Source organism: Zalophus californianus, chromosome 6, assembly GCF_009762305.2.
Source record: "Zalophus californianus isolate mZalCal1 chromosome 6, mZalCal1.pri.v2, whole genome shotgun sequence".
Taxonomy (NCBI): Eukaryota; Metazoa; Chordata; class Mammalia; order Carnivora; family Otariidae; genus Zalophus; species Zalophus californianus.
The window spans coordinates 1881789-1900171 of NC_045600.1; the positions used below are offsets into that span (position 1 = coordinate 1881789).

Consider the following 18383-nt stretch of genomic DNA (forward strand, 5'->3'; position numbering starts at 1 on the left):
ACCACTGTATTAGTTTTCTGTTGCTGCTGTAACAAATTACCACAAACTCAGCAATTCAGCAGTTTGAAACAATACAAATCTATCCTCTCACAGTTTCTGTAAATCAGAACTTCAGGTGGACTCAACTAGGTCCTCTGCTCAAGGTCCCATGAGGCCAAAATCAAGATGTTGGTTGGGTGGCTCAGTCAGTTAAGCCTCCGTCTCTTGATTTTGGCTCAGGTAATGATCTCCGGGTCCTGAGATTGAGCCCCACATACGGCTCCACGCTGATCATGAAGCCTGCTAAAGATTGTCTCTGGGGCGCCTGGGTGGCTCAGTTGGTTAAGTGACTGCCTTCGGCTCAGGTCATGATCCTGGAGTCCCGGGATCGAGTCCCACATCGGGCTCCCTGATCGGCAGGGAGTCTGCTTCTCCCTCTGACCCTCCCCCCTCTCATGTGCTTGCTCTCTCTCTCTCATTCTCTCTCTCAAATAAATAAATAAAATCTTTAAAAAAAAAAAAAAGATTCTGTCTCTGTCCCGCTGTCCCCCACCCCCGTGCCCTCTCCCTCTCTCCAAAAAAAAAAAAAAAAAAAAAACGTTAGCAAGGCTGCATTCACTATAACAGGATCATTAAGGTTGTCAGCCAAATTCAGTTCCTTTAAGCTGTAAGACGGAGGTCCCCATTTCCCTAAAGGCTGTCAGCCAGGATCCCATCTTTGCCCCCAACTGCCCACATTCTTCTACTTCCTTTGTGGCTCAGTCTAGCAACAACTGGTCAAGTCCCTCTCATGTTTCAAATCCCTGGCTCCAGTCGGAGAAGATCTCTGTTTTTAAGGTTCATGTGATTAGACAATCCAGGTAATCTCCCTATTTTAGGATCTAAAACCTTAGTTATTATATCAGCAAAATCCCTTTTGCCATGTAATATAAGGTAGTCACAGGTTCTAGTGGTTTTCTTTTTGTGGGGTGGAGGGTGTGGATCATTCTATCAGTCAGGCAAGCCACTTTACCACCCAAATCTGTTTCCTTCAGATTTCTACAAAATCAAGATAATGCCATCAACGTCAAGGGGTTATTTCAAAAATGCAGTAATATAACTATATTTGAGAGCCTACTACATCGTAGAACCTCTGGCATTAGGTATGCGGTAAAGGCCCAGGACGGGACTTCCAGAAGTACTACCCAGACTCAAAGCACTATACAGACAAGCAAACCTCAACGTTATCTGCCCGTCTTTAGTTATTTGCCTGTTTCTACTTACCTATGGAAGTTGAAATGTTTATGACAATTTTACAAAATAATTTTACGCGTTGACTATATTTTAAATGGGCTTATACTTTGTTTTCATTCCATTACTCTGACACTTCATTCTTATTGATTTTTCAACGTCTCAGTCCATGAAGGACTGGAAATTTTAAAAATTGATCCTTAGTAGTTAGAAGAACATTTAAATCTGTACTTCCAGTTTCTGAAAAGGTCAATAATTTACTTCCACTACCACACAATGAGCTATTTAAAAGCAATAGAGGGGGGCGGAGCAAGATGGCGGAGGAGTAGGAGACCTGGATTTCGTCTGGTCTCAGGAATTCAGCTGAATAGGGATCAAACCATTCTGAACACCTACGAACTCAACAGGAGATCGAAAATAAGACTAGTAACAGCACTCTGAACAGAAAAGTGACCACTTTCTGGAAGAGTCATATTTTTATCCCTTCATAGTAGTTACCCTTATTTTTGGCGCATATATATATATATATATATATATATATATATATATATATATAAGTTCTTCTCTTTTTAAAATTTTGAGATACAGTTTCTTCTAACAGATCAAAATATACCCTAAATCACTAGTGTATGGCTTTGTTCTATTCTCCTGCCTGATCACATTCTCTCCCTTTTTTTTTCTTTTTTCTTTTTCTTTTTAAATCTTCTTTCTTTTTAAAAACAACTTATCAATTCCTTTTATAAAATCTTTTATAATTTTCATCTTTACAGTCATCTTCCATCCCTTCATTGTATCAACCCTTATTTTATACATATATGTCTTTCTTCCTTTAAAATTTTAGCAGGCACTTTCTTCTAAGAGACCAAAATATGTCCAAAAGCTAGTGTGTGGCACTGATCCATGCACTAGCCTGATCATATTTGATCATATTCTGTTTTTTTTTGTTTTGTTCTGTTTTTGTTTTTATCTTTTTCTTTTTCCTTTTTTTGTCTCTTCTTTCTTTCCCTTTCTTGTCCCCTGGTTTCAGGTCTTTTCTGATTCGTATAGAGTATATTTGCTGGGGACGTTGTTAACCTGTTAGCCTTCTGTTCTCTCATTCATCTGTTCTCCTCTGGACAAAGTGACAAGATGAAAAAAATCACCTCAGCAAAAAGAACAAGAGGTAGTACCGTCAGCCAGGGACCTACTCAATATGGACATTAGTACGATGTCGGACCTAGAGTTCAGAATCATGACTTTAAAGATACTAGCTGGGCTTGAAAAAAGCATGGAAGTTATTAGAGAAACCCTTTCTGGAGAAATCAAAGAATGAAAATCTAACCAAGTCAAAATCAAAAACGCTATTAATGAGGTGCAATCAAAAATGGGGGCACTAACTGCTAGGATAAATGAGGCAGAAGAGAGAATCAGTGACATAGAAGACCAAATGATGGAAAATAAAAAGGCTGAGAAAAAGAGACCTTAGCCACAGCAACTTCTTCCTAGAAATATCGCCAAAGGCAAGGGAAGCCAGGGCAAAAATGAACTATTGGGATTTCATCAAGATAAAAAGCTTTTGCACAGCAAAAGAAACAGTCAACAAAACCAAAAGACAACCGACAGAATGGGAGAAGATATTTGCAAATGACATATCAGATAAAGGGCTAGTATCCAAAATCTATAAAGAACTTATCAAACTCAACACCCAAAGAACAAATAACCCAATCAAGTAATGGGCAGAAAACATGAACAGACATTTTTCCAAAGAAGACATCCAAATGGCCAACAGACACATCAAAAAGTGTTCAACATCACTCGGCATCAAGGAAATCCAAATCAAAACCTCAATGAGATACCACCTCACACCCGTCAGAATGGCTAAACTTAACAAGTCAGGAAACGACAGATGTTGGCGGGGATGTGGAGAAAGGGGAACCCTCCTACACTGTTGGTGGGAATGCAAGCTGGTGCAACCCCTCTGGAAAACAGTATGGAGGCTCCTCAAACAGTTGAAAATAGAGCTACCATACGATCTAGCAATTGCACTACTAAGTATTTACCCCAAAGATACAAATGTAGGGATCCGAAGGGGTACGTGCACCCCAATGTTTATAGCAGCAACGTCCACAATAGCCAAACTGTGGAAAGAGCCAAGATGTCCATCGACAGATGAATGGATAAAGAAGATGTATATATACACAATGGAATATTATGCAGCCATCAAAAGGAATGAGATCTTGCCATTTGCAATGACGTGGATGGAACTGGAGGGTATTATGCTGAGTGAAATAAGTCAATCAGAGAAAGACATGTATCCTATGACCTCACTGATATGAGGATTTCTTAATCTCAGGAAACAAAGGGAGTGTTGCTGGAGTGGTGGGGGGTGGGAGGGAGGGGGTGGCTGGGTGATAGACATTGGGGAAGGTATGTGCTATGGTGAGCACTGTGAATTGTGCAAGACTGTTGAGTCACAGATCTGTACTTCTGAAACAAATAATGCAACATATTTTAAGAAAAAAGAAAAAAGATAGCAGGAGGGGAAGAATGAAGGGGGGGAAGTCAGAGGGGGAGAGGAACCATGAGAGACGATGGACTCTGAAAAACAAACTGAGGGTTCTAGAGGGGAGGGGGGTGGGGGGAAGGGTTAGCCTGGTGATGGGCATTAAAGAAGGTACATTCTGCATGGAGCACTGGGTGTTGTGCACAAACAATGAATCATGGAACACTACATCAAAAACTAATGATGTAATGTATGGTGATTAACATAAAAATTATTTAAAATGAATCTTAAAATATTAAAAAATAAATAAGTAAATAAAAGCAGTACAGCTCTGCCTGTTACAAGCAGAGGAGCGTTAAAGAGACAGGATAGTCTACAGGACCATTCACCAGCACTCTTCAAGGAAACAAAGTGTGCAAAACAGAAATAAAACAGCCGCTCTAAAGCTGCACGAGGCTCTCTTTGTCCCCTCCCTGTATCCAAGAAAAAAATGTACCAAAGATCCCAAGTTGCCCTTGACTCTACAAGGGCCTGAAGCTTATGAAAACTTGATGGAGCCAACAAACAAGAGTAACTTTTTTAGAAAGTAAAAAACAAAAACCACCCTTTCAGCTGTAAAAGGCGTTGAACTTGGGGTGGGGCGGGGGGGGGGGGGGGGGTCGCGGTCCAAGCAGTGACACAGATACTCCCAAGAGGGGAGTACTTCCACACTGGCCTGCTTTGGAGAGAGAGGTGTTTCTACACACCCGATCTGGGTTCTCTAAAAAACGGAAGGCCTCCTCTTGCCTTTTTATTTCCACCAAAATCATGGGAACAGATGAACAGCAGTTACTTCAGTCAAAAAATAGTTGGAGTAAATAAAAAAATCCTTAAAAAAAAATAGTGGGAGGAAGAGCATTAATAAAACTGAACAAAGATCCAGCATTCCAACCGCTTAATATTCACCCAAATGGGCGAAAACTTTTGACCCACAAAAACCTGCACAGAAATGTTTACCACAGCTTTACTCATAATTGTCAAAACTTGGAAGCCACCCGGCATCCTTCCGTAGCTGAATGCAGATTGTGCTACATCCATCCACAACATGGAATGTTATTCAGCACTCATAGAAAATAAAAAAAAAGCTACCAAGCCACAAGAAAATATGAAGGAAACCTAACTGCGTGTTGCAAAATCAAAGCAGCCACTCTGAAAAGGCAATGCGCGCTCTGATTCCAACTGTAAGACGATGGGAAACGCAGGACAAACAAGGATCCGTGGTTGCCGCCTGTCCACAACCACACGCGCCGCCGCCACCGACTCGGGTTACTGAGAACGAGCGCGCAGGGGCTGCTCCGCGGTAACACACGAGCGACACCAACGCAAGGCACGAACAGCAGGGAAGCTGTGGGAGGGGGTGAGGGAGGCACTCAGGCCTCGGGACTCCGCTCGACTGTTCTCTAAACCTCAACGGCTCTAAGAGACGAGGCCTGTCAATAAAACACTGAGAAAGGGAACCAGAGTCTGGGGTGGCTTGGCCTGCGGAAGGGGCCAAGGCTCTCTTCGGCCCTTGGACCCAGTGCCTGGGTCACTGGATGAGGCCCGTGGGACTGCCAGCTCGCTCCGCGGCAGCCTGGGGGCCACGGATGAGTCACGCGGCGCCCGGGGAGGCCACGCACCCACCGCCCCCCGTCCCGGGCCGCGCCCACGCCTCTCCGGCCTCCTACCTCCTGGACGCCACGGGCTGGGCCTGGGCCGCGGGGGCCAAGCCTGGGGCCGCGTCCCGGCGCTGCGCCTCGTCCCTGGCCGCCTCGGCCGGGAAAGCGGGCGGCGAGCCCAGCAGCTCCACATCCGTCACGGTCTTGCCGATCGTAAACCAGTCGTTGATCTGGTCGAGGGTGAGCTTGCGCAGCATGCTGCCGGCCTAGCGTCGACGCCGTCTCAACTGCCCCGCGGAGCGGCGGGAACAGACGACTCGGGAACGTGACGGCGCAACGTGGTGACGCCAGGAACGCGGCCCCGCCCCGCCCAGGCCCTCCAATCAGAACGCGCCAGCGCCCACGCAGCCAGAACCTCGTGCCGCTGACCCCGCCCTGCCCGGGCCCTCCAATCAGAATGCGCCAGCGCCCAAGCGGCCCAAACCTCGTGCCGCCGACCCGGCCCCGCCCGGGCCCTCCAATCAGAACGCGTCAGCGCCCACGCAGCCCGAACCTCGTGCAGCCGACCCGGCCCCGCCCGGGCCCTCCAATCAGAACGCGCCAGCGCCCACGCAGCCCGAACCTCGTGCCGCTGACCCCGCCCTGCCCGGGCCCTCCAATCAGAACGCGCCAGCGCCCACGCAGCCAGAACCTCGTGCCGCTGACCCCGCCCTGCCCGGGCCCTCCAATCAGAACGCGTCAGCGCCCACGCAGCCCGAACCTCGTGCAGCCGACCCGGCCCCGCCCGGGCCCTCCAATCAGAACGCGCCAGCGCCCACGCAGCCCGAACCTCGTGCCGCTGACCCCGCCCTGCCCGGGCCCTCCAATCAGAACGCGCCAGCGCCCAAGCGGCCCAAACCTCGTGCCGCCGACCCGGCCCCGCCCGGGCCCTCCAATCAGAACGCGCCAGCGCCCACGCAGCCCGAACCTCGTGCCGCTGACCCCGCCCTGCCCGGGCCCTCCAATCAGAACGCGCTAGCGCCCAAGCGGCCGGAACCTCGTGCTGCCAGCCCGGCCTCTCCGCGCCTGCGCCGCCGCGGCTGTCCCTGAATCAGCCCCCTAGACGCTCTGGGGGCCCCAGGCCTCAGCCACCAGGGGGTGCAAGAACTTAGTCTTGACTCGCTCTCCACCTGTTTTCCCGAAGGTCATGTCCGCGGCGTGGTGCTTCAGGCCGGCAAGGGCTAGAGCTTGAACGCCTGCTGTGTGCCAGGCCCGGGGCAGAGCTGCTGCGGTCCCGTGCTGAGACACCCCAGGGTGGGAGGTGGGAGGCAGACGGGAGAAGGGATCTGGGTGTGTACTGTCGAGGTGAACAGCCGGCTGCTACACTGGGACACCTTGCACCTGACCTGGGGACAGGAGCAAGAAGGTCAGGAAGGGCTTCTGGGATAAAATTACACCTAAGTGGACGCCTGCAGGATAATCAGGAAGGAGGCATGTGAAGGGCGATTGGTGGGAACGATTCACAGGGGAAGGTCCTCCATGGACGAAGGCCTGGACGAAGTTCTGTGGGGCCACAGCGTAACGAAATGGAATATTCATCTGCTTCCCTAAGCCTGCATCGGACGTGCAGCGTCCTCCGCAGCGAGGGAAGGGGGCGGCGAGAGGCGCAGATTGGGTGGTCGCCCGCAGAGGGTGGGTGGTAAGACCCCGAGAGTCGCTGAAATGGGCCAGACTGAGCCCTAGGAGAGTGAAGGTGGAGGACAGAACCCTAGGAAAGAGCCTGGAGGAAGAGGCAGGGGTGGGGGAACGCAGCGAAGGTATACAAAGGAAGGAAGCCCGCGGGGAGAACGAGAAGAGTCGCGTGAATCCCTGCCAGCCGTCCCGCCGCCAGTGCCGGGCCTAACCCGCCCTCCCGTGCGCTCTCGGGAAGGGCTGGGAAAGAGTACGTGGAGGGATCCAAGAGCGTGGCGCTGACCAACACCGGGAAGTCTAGTGAGGGACTGGAAAACGCTCCAAGAGTGGCAAGCGGGAGGTCCGCTTCGGGACAGTGCCGACAGAAGGCCGACGAGGCGGGGGTTACACGCTAGGTGTTTCCCGGAAAAAAAAGAGCCCAGCCTGGTGCTGGGGCGGGGGCCCCAGGTCCAGATCCTGACCACACCACTAGCGTCTATGGTGGGCTCTGGGCCTCAGGCTCTGACCTGTCCAGATGCAGCTGCCTGCAAAACTGTCCCTCACACACACATCCTTTGGCAATGGGAAAGAACCCGTTTTGCAATAAGTAAAAATGTAATCGTAAAGTCGTTGAGACTCTTGATATGTCGTTCAGCATTGACTAAAAATACTGTAACTTCATCCTTGATGTGAAGGCCAGCACATGTTCTAAATTTCCCAAAATACACTGAAACCACTTCAAAAGACTGTGAAACTCCCCTTTGTGTCTCCACACTGTATCACCCCTCGTCGGCGTCAGCGTACGTTTTCAGGTGACAGATGAAGAGGTTTCCTTTCACGAGAACGTTTTCCAGAGGGCTTCTCCTTTTTTTGAGCATCGTTGACGCACAATGGGACGCTAGTTTCAGGTGTGCAATGTAGGGATTGGACAACCAGACGTTAGGCCGAGCTGCCCGCACGTGTAGCTGCCACCTGTCACCACTCAACTAGATTCCCTGCACTCTGCCTTTCGTCCCGTGACTTACTCATTCCATAACTGGAAGCCTGAACCTCCCCCTCCACGTCACCCATTTCACCCAAGCCCGCCTTCCCTCTGGCAACCATCAGTTTCTTCTCTGTATTTATAGGTCTAATTCTGCTTGTTGGTTTATTCATTTTTTTTTAAGATTCCACATATCAGTGAAATCATATGGTATTTGTCTTTCTTTGGGGAATTTCATTTAGCATAATACCCTCTAGGTCCATCCGTGTTGTTGCAAATGGCACAATTTCATCCTTTTTATGGCTAATAGTCCAGTGTGTGTGTGTGTGTTCCTTATCCATTTGTCTATCAATGGACACCTGGACTGCTTCCATATCTTGGATATTATAAATAATACTGCAGTAAACATAGGGGTGCTTTATCTTGTCAAATTAGTGTTTTTGTTTTCTTTAGGTCAATATTCAATATTGGAATTATTGGATCATATGGTAGTTCTATTTTTAATTTTTTGAGGAACTGCCATACTGTTTTCCACCGTGGCTGCATCAATTTACATACCCACCAACAGTGTTCAAGGGTTCCTTTTCCTCCCAAGTGTTTCTCTTGCCAACACTTGCTATTTCTTGTCTTTTTGATTTTAGTCATTTTAACAGGTGTAAAATGATTGGAAGACTTTTTCTATGTTCTTTGAACTTTTGGGTTGCTATCTCCCTCAGTCCTCTTGAGTTTTGAGGGGGGTTTTTTTTGTTTTGCTTTTTAATAACTTTTTTCTTTTCTTTCTTTATTTGAGAGAGCGAGAATGAAAGACAGAGAGAGAGCACATGAGAGGGGGGAGGGTCAGAGGGAGAAGCAGACTCCCTGCTGAGCAGGAAGCCTGATGCGGGACTCGATCCCGGGACTCCAGGATCATGACCTGAGCCAAAGGCAGTCGCCCAACTAACTGAGCCACCCAGGTGCCCAGAGTTTTGAGTTTTTAACAGCAGTTTAAGGAGACTGTCTTGATGCTTCAGTTTCAAAATTTGTTCTCATTTAATTGCCATTTTCCTGCGTTGTAGTTAGCATTCTGTGTCGTCACAGAAAATAGATTTGACCCCTTCATTTCATTGGTAGTTCTTGGTGCTTCATACTCAATTAGCGCAGCTCAACTTGCATTCCTCTCCAAAGCTGAAAGGGACAGCTTGACAGTTCTTAAAAGGCTTGTAGACATTTAGACTAGAGCACAGAGGAAGCCATGGGCCTTGGTGGAGGTTTTGCGTATTTTCATTCCCAGAACAGTCTGTGCCGCAGACCCAAAGGGAAAACAAGCAGTTGAGACAATTATAAATGATGTTGGTGCCGGTAAGCAGCACTCTTGACAAAGTGGGAGAAGTGTCCCAAGTACCTTCATGTCTTCTCTGACCTTCTCAGCTGCAAAATGCAGAATTCTGCACTTTGCATAAATCTGCTGGGTGGCTCTGTCTTCAAACATTGTTTCCTTTGAAGATGTATTTTTCATAGGGTGTTTTGGCTTTGCAACAAAAGACATGAAAATTCTGTTGATCTCAAGTGGAGTTTGAAGTTCAAAAGCTTTGTTATCTTAAAATAGATTATGATGATATTTGTAAGTTGTTCCGAAATGCTTATTGTCGTCAGCAGTTTCCTACCTTATTTTTTTTTAAAGATTTTATTTATTTATTTGACAGAGAGACACAGTGAGAGAGGGAACACAAGCAGGGGGAGTGGGAGAGGGAGAAGCAGGCTTCCTGCGGAGCAGGGAGCCCGATGCAGGGCTCCATCCCAGGACCTACCTTATTATAAGTCTCAAACATTCTTTTCCAAGACAGTGGTTCACAAACTGGGTCCTTACCTCAGGATCCCTTTATACTCTTAAAAATTAATGAAGTGGGGTGCCTGGGTGGCTCAGTTGGTTAAGCATCTGCCTTCTGCTCGGGTTATGATCCCAGAGTCCTGGGATCGAGTCCCACATCAGGCCCTTTGCTCAGCGGAGAGCCTGTTTCTCCCTCTGCCTGCCGCTCCCTCTGCTGTGCTCGCTCTCTCTCTCTCATTCTCTCTCTCTCTGACAAATAAATAAAATCTTTTTAAAAAATTAATGAAGCCCCTAGAGAACTTTTGTTTATGTAGGTTACATCTACTTTATTAGGGATTGCAACTGAGACACTTATTAATTAATTTAAAAATAGCAATAATAAACCTATTTGATGTTAAAGGGAATATTTTGATGAAAAGTCACTATATGTGTGTAAGAATGACACTCTTACATTTTTATAGATCTCTCAATGTCTGCCTTCATGGAAGATAGCTGGATTCTCATATTCGTTTCTGTATTCATTCTGTTGTGACATCACAAGTTGGTCTCTGGAAAACTCCACAGAACCCTTGTGAGATACTTCTAGCGAAAAAGACAAAAACATTTTACCATTGTTATGGAAATAGTTTTGATCCCTGGAGTTCTTGGAAACCCCCAAACCACACTTTGAGAACGACTATCCTAAAATAGCAAGATTTTCAGGTGGTGAATGAAGTTTTCATTTGTCCTAAGCCTTTGTCCCTTGGAAGCGGGACCATGCTTGTTGCTCTTCCTTCCTGTGCCCTCATTCTTCCTTCCATCTGGGCTCACTTTCTTTCCGCCTGAATAAAGAACATTGAGTTTTTTTTAAAACTGTGCATGTACTGGTGATCATTCTCTCAGTCTTTGGTTATCCAAAATGTCTTTTTTTGCCTTCCTTATTGAAGGCTAATTTCTGCATGCAGAGAATTCTAGATTGACAATTAAGATTTTTTCCTCATCTTTAGTTTTCTGTGGTTTTATTTTTTTTTAAGATTTTATTTATTTATTCGACAGAGAGAGTGAGAGAGTACAAGCAGGGAGGAGTAGTAGAGGGAGAGAGAGAGAAGCAGGCTTCCCGCTGAGCAGGGAGCCTGACGCGGGGCTTGATCCCAGGACCCTGAGATCATGACCTGAGCCGAAGGCGGACGCTTAACCATCTGAGCCACCCAGGCGCCCCTTCTGTGGTTTTATTATGATGTTTCAAGGTGTTGGTCTATTTTCATTTATCTGCCTGCTGGGTTTCTGGAAGGCTTTTTGAATCTTTGGTGTATTTTTTGTTCCCAGCACTTTTGAAAAATTCTCAGCCAGCCATTATCTCTTCTAATATTTCTGCCCATCTCACTCTCCTTTCCTTCTGGGCCTCCAATTACACATATGAGGGACTTTTCTGTTGTACCCTAGCTCTCTAATCTAATCTCCTGCTAAACCTACCCAATTTCTATTTGGTTCTTTTTCAGATCGGCTAAGTGGTTTTTTGTTTCTTTTTTTACGATTTCCAGTTTTCCGCTGAAATTTTCAGTCTTGTTTATTTCCTTGCACATAGTAAGCCGAGTTGTTTTGAAAGCCTGTGTCTGTTAAGCCCAGTGTCTGTTGACTAAACCTACTATGCACAGAAATCGCTGCATAAAAATGTGCAGAGCAAAAAAGTTAATACAAAGAGAAAGAGCAAGAAAACCACGAAGGGGAGACGACTTCTCTCTCAGCCTTTAATTCAGGAAGTAAAGACGGCCCCTTTTTCAGGTTGACCGGGACGACCGCTGGGGGCGCTGTGGTGCGCAGGCACGGTCCGGGAGGCGCTCTGGCCTCGGAGCGCTGCCGCTCCTTCCGCCTTCCCGGCGGACCCCGCGCGCGCTTGCGCATTCGGTGACCTTTCCAAGTCGTTGGCAGTGGGTGTTGCGGCGGCCCGAGCCGGGGTCCTTGCGCCGAGGTGAGTGCGGGGGGCGCGGCCGGCTGTTTCGAGCGGGGCCGCTAGGCCCGCGGGGCGCAGGACGACGAGCGAGAGAGCCGCCTGGCCCCCGCTGACCTTGGGGTCCTGCCGCGGTCCGCGGCCGGTGAAAGGAGGCGCTCCGCGGACTGGCGGGTCGCGGGAAGTCCCTCCCTGTCCTTTGGCCAGGGCCGCCGCACTCCTCCGGTGATGGGGCGCGCGCCCCGGCCGTGCCGGGGTCGGCCACCTGCCCGAGGGCGCTCCACGCTTGGAGATGGAGCCCCGACCCCGGCCTGGAGCGCCTGCCCTGCGTTCAGTACCTTCTCTCCTTGGTACCTCGGGTTTCCTTGCAACGCGGTGCCCTGCAGGTGACCCCGGCACAGCAGAAGGCCTTAGGGAGGGGACACGGGGCCCACGACGGGGTCAGAGGCGACGGTTGCAACTGTATGGCACTCAGCTCTGGAATCCCAGTCTGGGCTTCAGCGGGTCAGACGTACCCTGTCTCCCGTGTAAGGCCGGCTAATAGTTTGCTGTTAACGTGCCCAAAACTTCGCAGACACAGTGGACGCCCATTTGACCAAAGGATGGGCCTTTGGAGGAATGAGTGCTCTAAAACCCCCACACAGGGGCGCCTGGGTGGCTCAGTCGTTAAGCGTCTGCCTTCGGTTCAGGTCATGATCCCAGGGTCCTGGGATGGAGCCCCTCATCGGGCTCCCTGCTCCAAAGGAGGCCTGCTTCTCCCTCTGCCTCTGCCTGCCGCTCCCCCTGCTTGTGCTCTCTCTGTCACATAAATGATCACAGGGGTCCTGGGATCAAGCCCCGCATCGGGCTCCCTGCTCCAAAGGAGGCCTGCTTCTCCCTCTCCCACTCCCCCTGCTTCTGTTCCCTCTCTCGCTGTCCCTCTCTCTCTGTGTCAAATAAATAAATAAAATCTTTAAAAAAATAAAACCCCCACACAGAGCTGGTAATGTGGACGGACAGTGGACTCAGATGGGATAGGGCCTCACTTTATTAAAAGGTCGCTTGTCCAGAAAAATATGACAACCTTGGCCAAAAGGAAAGTGGGGCGGGGATAGGTAAGTGTTTGTAGTGTAGGAGGGAGCAGTCCAAGATAATTCTAGGTGAAAAGACGATGCTGGGGGCCCTGGGTCCTGAGCAGAAAATGGGGTAGCTGGCGTTTTTGCAGCACCTTCTTTGCACTCTCTCAGTGTGCTCTGCTGTTTTCCCTCCAGATCCTCATCTGGCCTACGTGAGGGCCTCTTCTTATGTTCTCCCTCTTAGAATCCCAGGAGCGTGGTACCATTGCCCTCAGCTGGGTGTTCGTAGCACTTCCTTGTGCTGTTGCTGTGCCAATGACCAGTTGGGCCATTCACGTTTCCTCCTTGCATGCCAGCAAGATCCCTGTGAGGCAGGTGGACATATCCCTGTGTCACAGAGGGGCAACCTTCTGAAAGGACAACTCCAGGAGCTTGGCCAAGGTTGGGATTGGAACCCAGGATTCTGGCCCCGCTGGGAGCTGGGAACACCTTCTTGCCCAGTCACTGCCAGGCTCAGGGAGGAGGGGAATGCACTCGGTCCCTCTGAACTCTTCTTCCCACCTGGGGGTTTTAGAGGCCGCCTGCAGGTCCTGTTTGGGTCTTCTCAGCCACCTTCTGAGGGCAGGGTTGTTGGTTTCTGGGATCCTTATGCTGTGACAGAGCATTCCAGTCTGAGGACAGGAAGTGTGAGGGTAGACGTCTCTGCAGGGGGTTCGGGGAGGAGGACACAACCACATTGTTCAAGGTCACACTGGGGGCAGGGGGTGGGGCTGGCTAGCCTTTAGGACAGTGCCTCAGCCTGAGTAAGTTCTCAGAAGAGCTGATTCTCCCTAGTAATGAGGTTTGAGGGGCAGGGTGATTCATAGATCCAGCTGTGTGACCCCCGGCAACTCTCCCACAAGTAGCCACTTTGTAGGGGTTAGGCGGTCGTGCAGGAGATAAGTATGTAAGCACGTTGTGAATGCTGTTAGGGTTGCCTGACATTCTTAGAGTAAAAGCTGAATTCTTCCCCATGGCCTCCAAGGCCCTAAATGACCAAGCTCCTCCCTCCCACAGTCTTAACAGCACTCAGCGTGGGACACCACACACTGTAAATTCTTGATGCGGAGTAACTCTTCTTCATAAGCTCCCTTTGTGGGTAGGTGGTGTTTCTATCCCTGTTTTCCAGAGGAAGAAATTGAGGCACTTGAAGTTAGCGGGATTTGAATCTGGGCAGCCACTGTGGCTCCCCTTTCCTCCCAGACTCTGCGAGTCCGTCCTGACCTGGGGTCTTGGCACATACACTGCCTCCGCCAAGGACACTCTTGTCGCAGGTATTCTGCCTCCTTAGGAGCTGGTTCCTCAGCCCCTAAACAATGCCCGCCACCTAGTACGTGCTCACTTCACATCTGCTGAGTAAATAATGATCACGCAGGAGAAAAGTGAAGAGAAGTAAAATTCCATGTATCCCAAATAGTGATGCAAAGAAGCGGTAGCTGAGGCTGTGGTCAGGGTGGGGATGAGCGACATCACTAACTGAAGCCAAAGTAGTGTTTTCAAGGAAAATGCAAAGTACTTGCATCTGGTTATTCCTGACAATGATTTGAATGACTGTAGTTTAATAGACCACTTGAGATGTTACAAAGCTAAAATGAAAATAAGGGCATCCAATTTTAGAATCTAGTAAATTGTAATCAAAAGCCTTACTTTGAGACCTGCTCATAGAAGCAAACTTTGTCAGTTCAGCATTTGATGACTTTTCCCAATCAAAATCCAGTAATAAGGTAAACGTTTTTATTCATTAAATAAGTGATGTCGTGATTGCAGCTCTCAGGAAGTGACTTCGTCATCCTACACCGCGTTTAGCAGCAGATTTCTAGGCTGAGTGTGGGTCTCACAAGGACTTCTTTTTCAGCTCTGAATGCCAGCAGTTCTTCACATGGTGATGCAAACATAGTAGTTTTATTTAAAAGTTTGAAAAACGTGGTGTGTAATTTTGGGCATAGCATCAGTGGAGAACAGCTGTGAGGAGGAAGAACGTTCGGGACAGTGCAAGATGGCACGGGCTGGGCACTCTGGGGCTCGAGGGGTGAGGGGTGGTGGAGCACCAGGATGGCCGAGGTTGGCAGCCTTGGAGGTGAGTGGGGCTTGAAGAGCTGCCGAGCGGGGTCCCCATTACGGGTAGGAATGGCTGCTGGAGAGTGGCACATGAAACGGTCAAATTTAAGAATATATATTGGAACCTCTTACCAGTTAGCTTTAAAACAACAGTCACGGTGGGGCGCCTTGGTGGCTCAGTCGGTTAAGAGTCTGCCTTCGGCTCGGATCATAGTCCCAGGGTCCTGGGATCGAGCCCCGCATCGGGCACCCTGCTCGGCAGGGAGTCTCCTTCTCCCTCTGCCCATCCTCCGCTGCTCATGCTCGCTCTCTCAAATAAATAAAATCTTAAAAAAAAAAAAAGATGGTGATGGTAGTATTTATCACTGTGTTCCTTTTCAGATGCTTCAAAGCCTTATTAAAAATGTTTGGATCCCCATGAAGCCCTACTATACCCAGGTTTACCAGGAGATTTGGTTAGGAATGGGGTTGATGAGTGTCATCATTTATAAAATCAGGAGTGCTGGTAAGTTTCTTTATGTCGATTCATCAGCAGTCAGGATGAACATCATTTTCAAAAGGAATCATGATTCCTGTTGTGAAAGAACAACAGTTCTTACCCAGAAGTGAGCATCAGAACCCTTTGTTAAAATGTGGGGAGTACATGTCAGCTGTAAGAGACATTTGGGGAAAACTGGGAAAATGTGAGCAAGGCCTTGATAATGGGGGATTCTGAGTTCCCTGCGTGTAACGGTGGTGTTTGGAATGCACAGGAGACGTCCTTCGTTGGAAGAGACTGCGGAAACCGTTAGGGGTGGAGTGTCCTGGCGTGTGGTGCGTTACGCTACCTTTCCCACCACTGTGAACATTTGAACTGTTTTTATAATAGAAGTGGGGGCAGGGTGACCTTTGGAGCAGAGATGACTCAGTGGAACAGAGATGAGGCCCAATCATGTATTAATAAGCAATTAGTTTAGAAGAGGAGAGAAGGGAGAAACTCTAAACTCCAAGACTGGAGTCTGGGGAATGGTCGGGAGTGGAGAGTCCTGCAGATTCCGAAGGGCTCCTCACTGCTCCGACCCATCTTTGGTGGCAGCAGTACCACCTCTTGGCTGGGAGGCACCGTCGAAACTCCTGTTTCCTGAAACTTCACGTAACCGCTTTACCTCAGCTGTGAACTTTTCAGCCAAATGTTGATTTTAGCAGTGGTCAGTTGACCAAGAACATTTTTGTAAAGCGTTGATATAACCGGTGTTTCTTTCTTTTTATTTCAGATAAAAGAAGTAAAGCTTTGAAAGGTAAGAATTTTGCTTCTTCAAAGGGATGGGGAACGCAAAACACCGTCGAACCTTTTCAGGACAAGGTGTGTCACTGCTCACAAAACGTATACAGTGCAGGGGGCGGCTAGAGAACGTGAAGTGTGCTGTCCCTACCGGAAAAGAGAATTCGGAAGTTCTTCTTACAGTCTGAGCGTTAAAAACCATTGCTCACCGCCTTGGGCCAAGTAAAACTGCCAGGGATACTAGGAAATGGGTCGCTGCTGCCCCCAGGAGGGCAGCACCAGGCTAGCTGTGCAGGAAGCCGCCCTGTGAAATGTGTCTGGAAAGAAAGCACCACATGAATGTATGTCCTGGTGCTGGACATGTCTTCACTCTTTTCCCCAAATGACAGTGAAACTGTAGTCATTTGAGTCCTCCCAAAGCCCCAGGGCTGGCTGGTGACCCCTGGGGAGAAGACACTCCCCTGCGCTCCAGCCTTGTGCTGGCAGGCGAGCTCCCGGCTGCGCAAGGGGAGTACACGCAACCCTTAAACCTGCTGGGCGCTCCTCGTAGAAATGACCCTCCACATGTCTTCGTAGTATTGAAAATTGTCGTTGACAGTTTCTGACTTGTTAATACTCATGTAATAAACTGTCTTCCATGGTTTCTTTTCTTCTTCAATGATGTCTGTATTATGTGTCTCTTTCTACAGCTTCCAGTCCTGCGCCTGCTCATGGCCATCATTGACCGGCTGTACTTGGAGCGCACGTGCGATGGAGCATCAGTCTGTTTGTAAATCTCAGCACGCTGTTAGATGGGAACGTGGAGCGCCGCCGTACACTTGTAGATGTGTTGTGTCCCCTGTGGCGTGAATAAATGTACCTGAGGTGCACCAGTGCCCACACCTGTGTCCCTCCGTCAGCTCCCCCGTGCGCCACACGGCAGACAGTCAGAATCTGAGCGAGCCATCCCATCCCGATGACTGTAGGACTTGGGGCTTCGATGTGGCCCTCACTTCTGATGTCTGATAAATATCAGCTACACAGATGATTCTGCCACTTACTCTTGTGACCTCGCTGAGCCTTGTGTTTTCTCGTGTGGACAGCGGGACTGCGTGTCAGTTTTCACCTAGAGTTATTGTGAAGATCAGTAGGGAAGGTGTGGAAAAGCATTAGTTGAACTGTAAAACACTGCAGAAATAAGGGATGAGATTATGTGGTGGGTGAAATTCATAAGCTCTAGGAGATTCTCTCAGGAAGTCACTGATAAGGCAGAGTACATAATGTAAAAAACTGATATTTCTCCTAGTTTGGGTAAACTAAATACTGCATGATATTTGCCTCCATCTAAGGCAATTAACAAACCCCTAGAATTGCACTTTTTTTTTTTAAGATTTATTCTTATTTTGGGGGGGTGAGGGAGAGAATCTCAAGCCGACTCCCACTGAGCTGGATCCCGAGGCAGGGCTTAATCCCATGACCATGAGATCATGACCTGAACCGAAATCAAGAGTTAGTCACTTAGCCCACTGAGGCACCCAGGTGCCCCTAGAACTGCACTTGTAAGGAAGATTCGAAAGCAGTAGGGGTCAAAGTGAGTCTGATCTGAAGTCTGGTGCTTTGCAGGTTAGCAGCAGTCTGGCTGTGGAATAGAAACGGGCCCCGGTCCCGGTCTCTAGCTGTCTTTCCCTAAGTGCAGAGACCATCCTGTTTTCAGCGTGTGATGTCAGGTCTGGCCGTGGTCTGTGCCTGACAAATGCCTGTTACCTCTTGGCAGGGCCTCTGAGCCAGATTTCTCGTTTTGTATAAATGGGGATAAAGCCTGCCTTCAGCCTCACTGCCCAGCTCGCAACTGTGGCTCGATGCAGAGTTGCCGTGAAAGTGTTACCCCCAGGGCCTCGGTGCTAGAGCCAGGCGCAGGGCGGGGGGTGCAGGGAGACTGAACAAGGATTAGTGGGCCCCAGAGTTTCTGATTCCGTTGGTCTGGGAAGGAGCCTGAGAACTTGTATTTCTCATACTTTGCCAGGACAAGCTGATGGCTGGGGACCTCATTTTAAAAGCACATCCAAAGAACATGACCCACCAGGGCCCTTAGGTCCACCCTGTCAAGTTCACCCCTGCTCCCATGGTGCCCCCAGATGCCAGCCCTGCGCATCTTTGCTCATGCAGCCCTAAGAGCTGAACTAGGTGGAGCTGTAGCCCCATTTTACAGGGAAGGGGACAGGCTTAGAGGCAGTGACGAGCCAAAGTCACCTCTCCAGGGCTGGGGTGGGGACTCCAGGAAGCTGCACTTGTCCGGG

The 18383-nt window shown here is 49.1% G+C and overlaps 2 protein-coding genes across 4 annotated transcripts in view; one reads left to right on the forward strand and one right to left on the reverse strand.

Moving 5' to 3' along the window:
• The window catches only part of TDRD9 (tudor domain containing 9), a 115184-nt gene extending 109547 nt beyond the window's left edge, over positions 1 to 5637 (reverse strand). For all 3 annotated transcript variants that reach the window (XM_035728297.1, XM_035728298.1, XM_035728296.1), the window contains exon 1: positions 5398 to 5637. In XM_035728297.1, the coding sequence (XP_035584190.1) occupies positions 5398 to 5585 (188 nt within the window). In that variant the 5' untranslated portion in view covers positions 5586 to 5637. The remainder of the gene's footprint in view (positions 1 to 5397) is intronic.
• A 5949-nt stretch (positions 5638 to 11586) lies between these two features.
• ATP5MPL (ATP synthase membrane subunit 6.8PL) lies at positions 11587 to 16986 on the forward strand. The gene is made up of 4 exons (XM_027572858.1): positions 11587 to 11715; positions 15228 to 15351; positions 16100 to 16123; positions 16797 to 16986. Exons 2-4 carry the CDS (start codon positions 15228 to 15230, stop codon positions 16829 to 16831), a joined length of 183 nt encoding a protein of 60 aa, XP_027428659.1. The 5' UTR covers positions 11587 to 11715; the 3' UTR covers positions 16832 to 16986.
• The last annotated feature ends 1397 nt before the right edge of the window (positions 16987 to 18383 follow it).

Coding starts and splice junctions, on each gene's coding strand:
- ATP5MPL (XM_027572858.1), top strand. CDS start 15,228: ATGCTTCAAAGCCTTATTAAAAATGTTTGGATCCCCATGAAGCCCTAC. Junction 15,352..16,099: donor TTATAAAATCAGGAGTGCTG/GTAAGTTTCTTT, acceptor TTTTTATTTCAG/ATAAAAGAAGTAAAGCTTTG. Junction 16,124..16,796: donor AAGAAGTAAAGCTTTGAAAG/GTAAGAATTTTG, acceptor CTCTTTCTACAG/CTTCCAGTCCTGCGCCTGCT.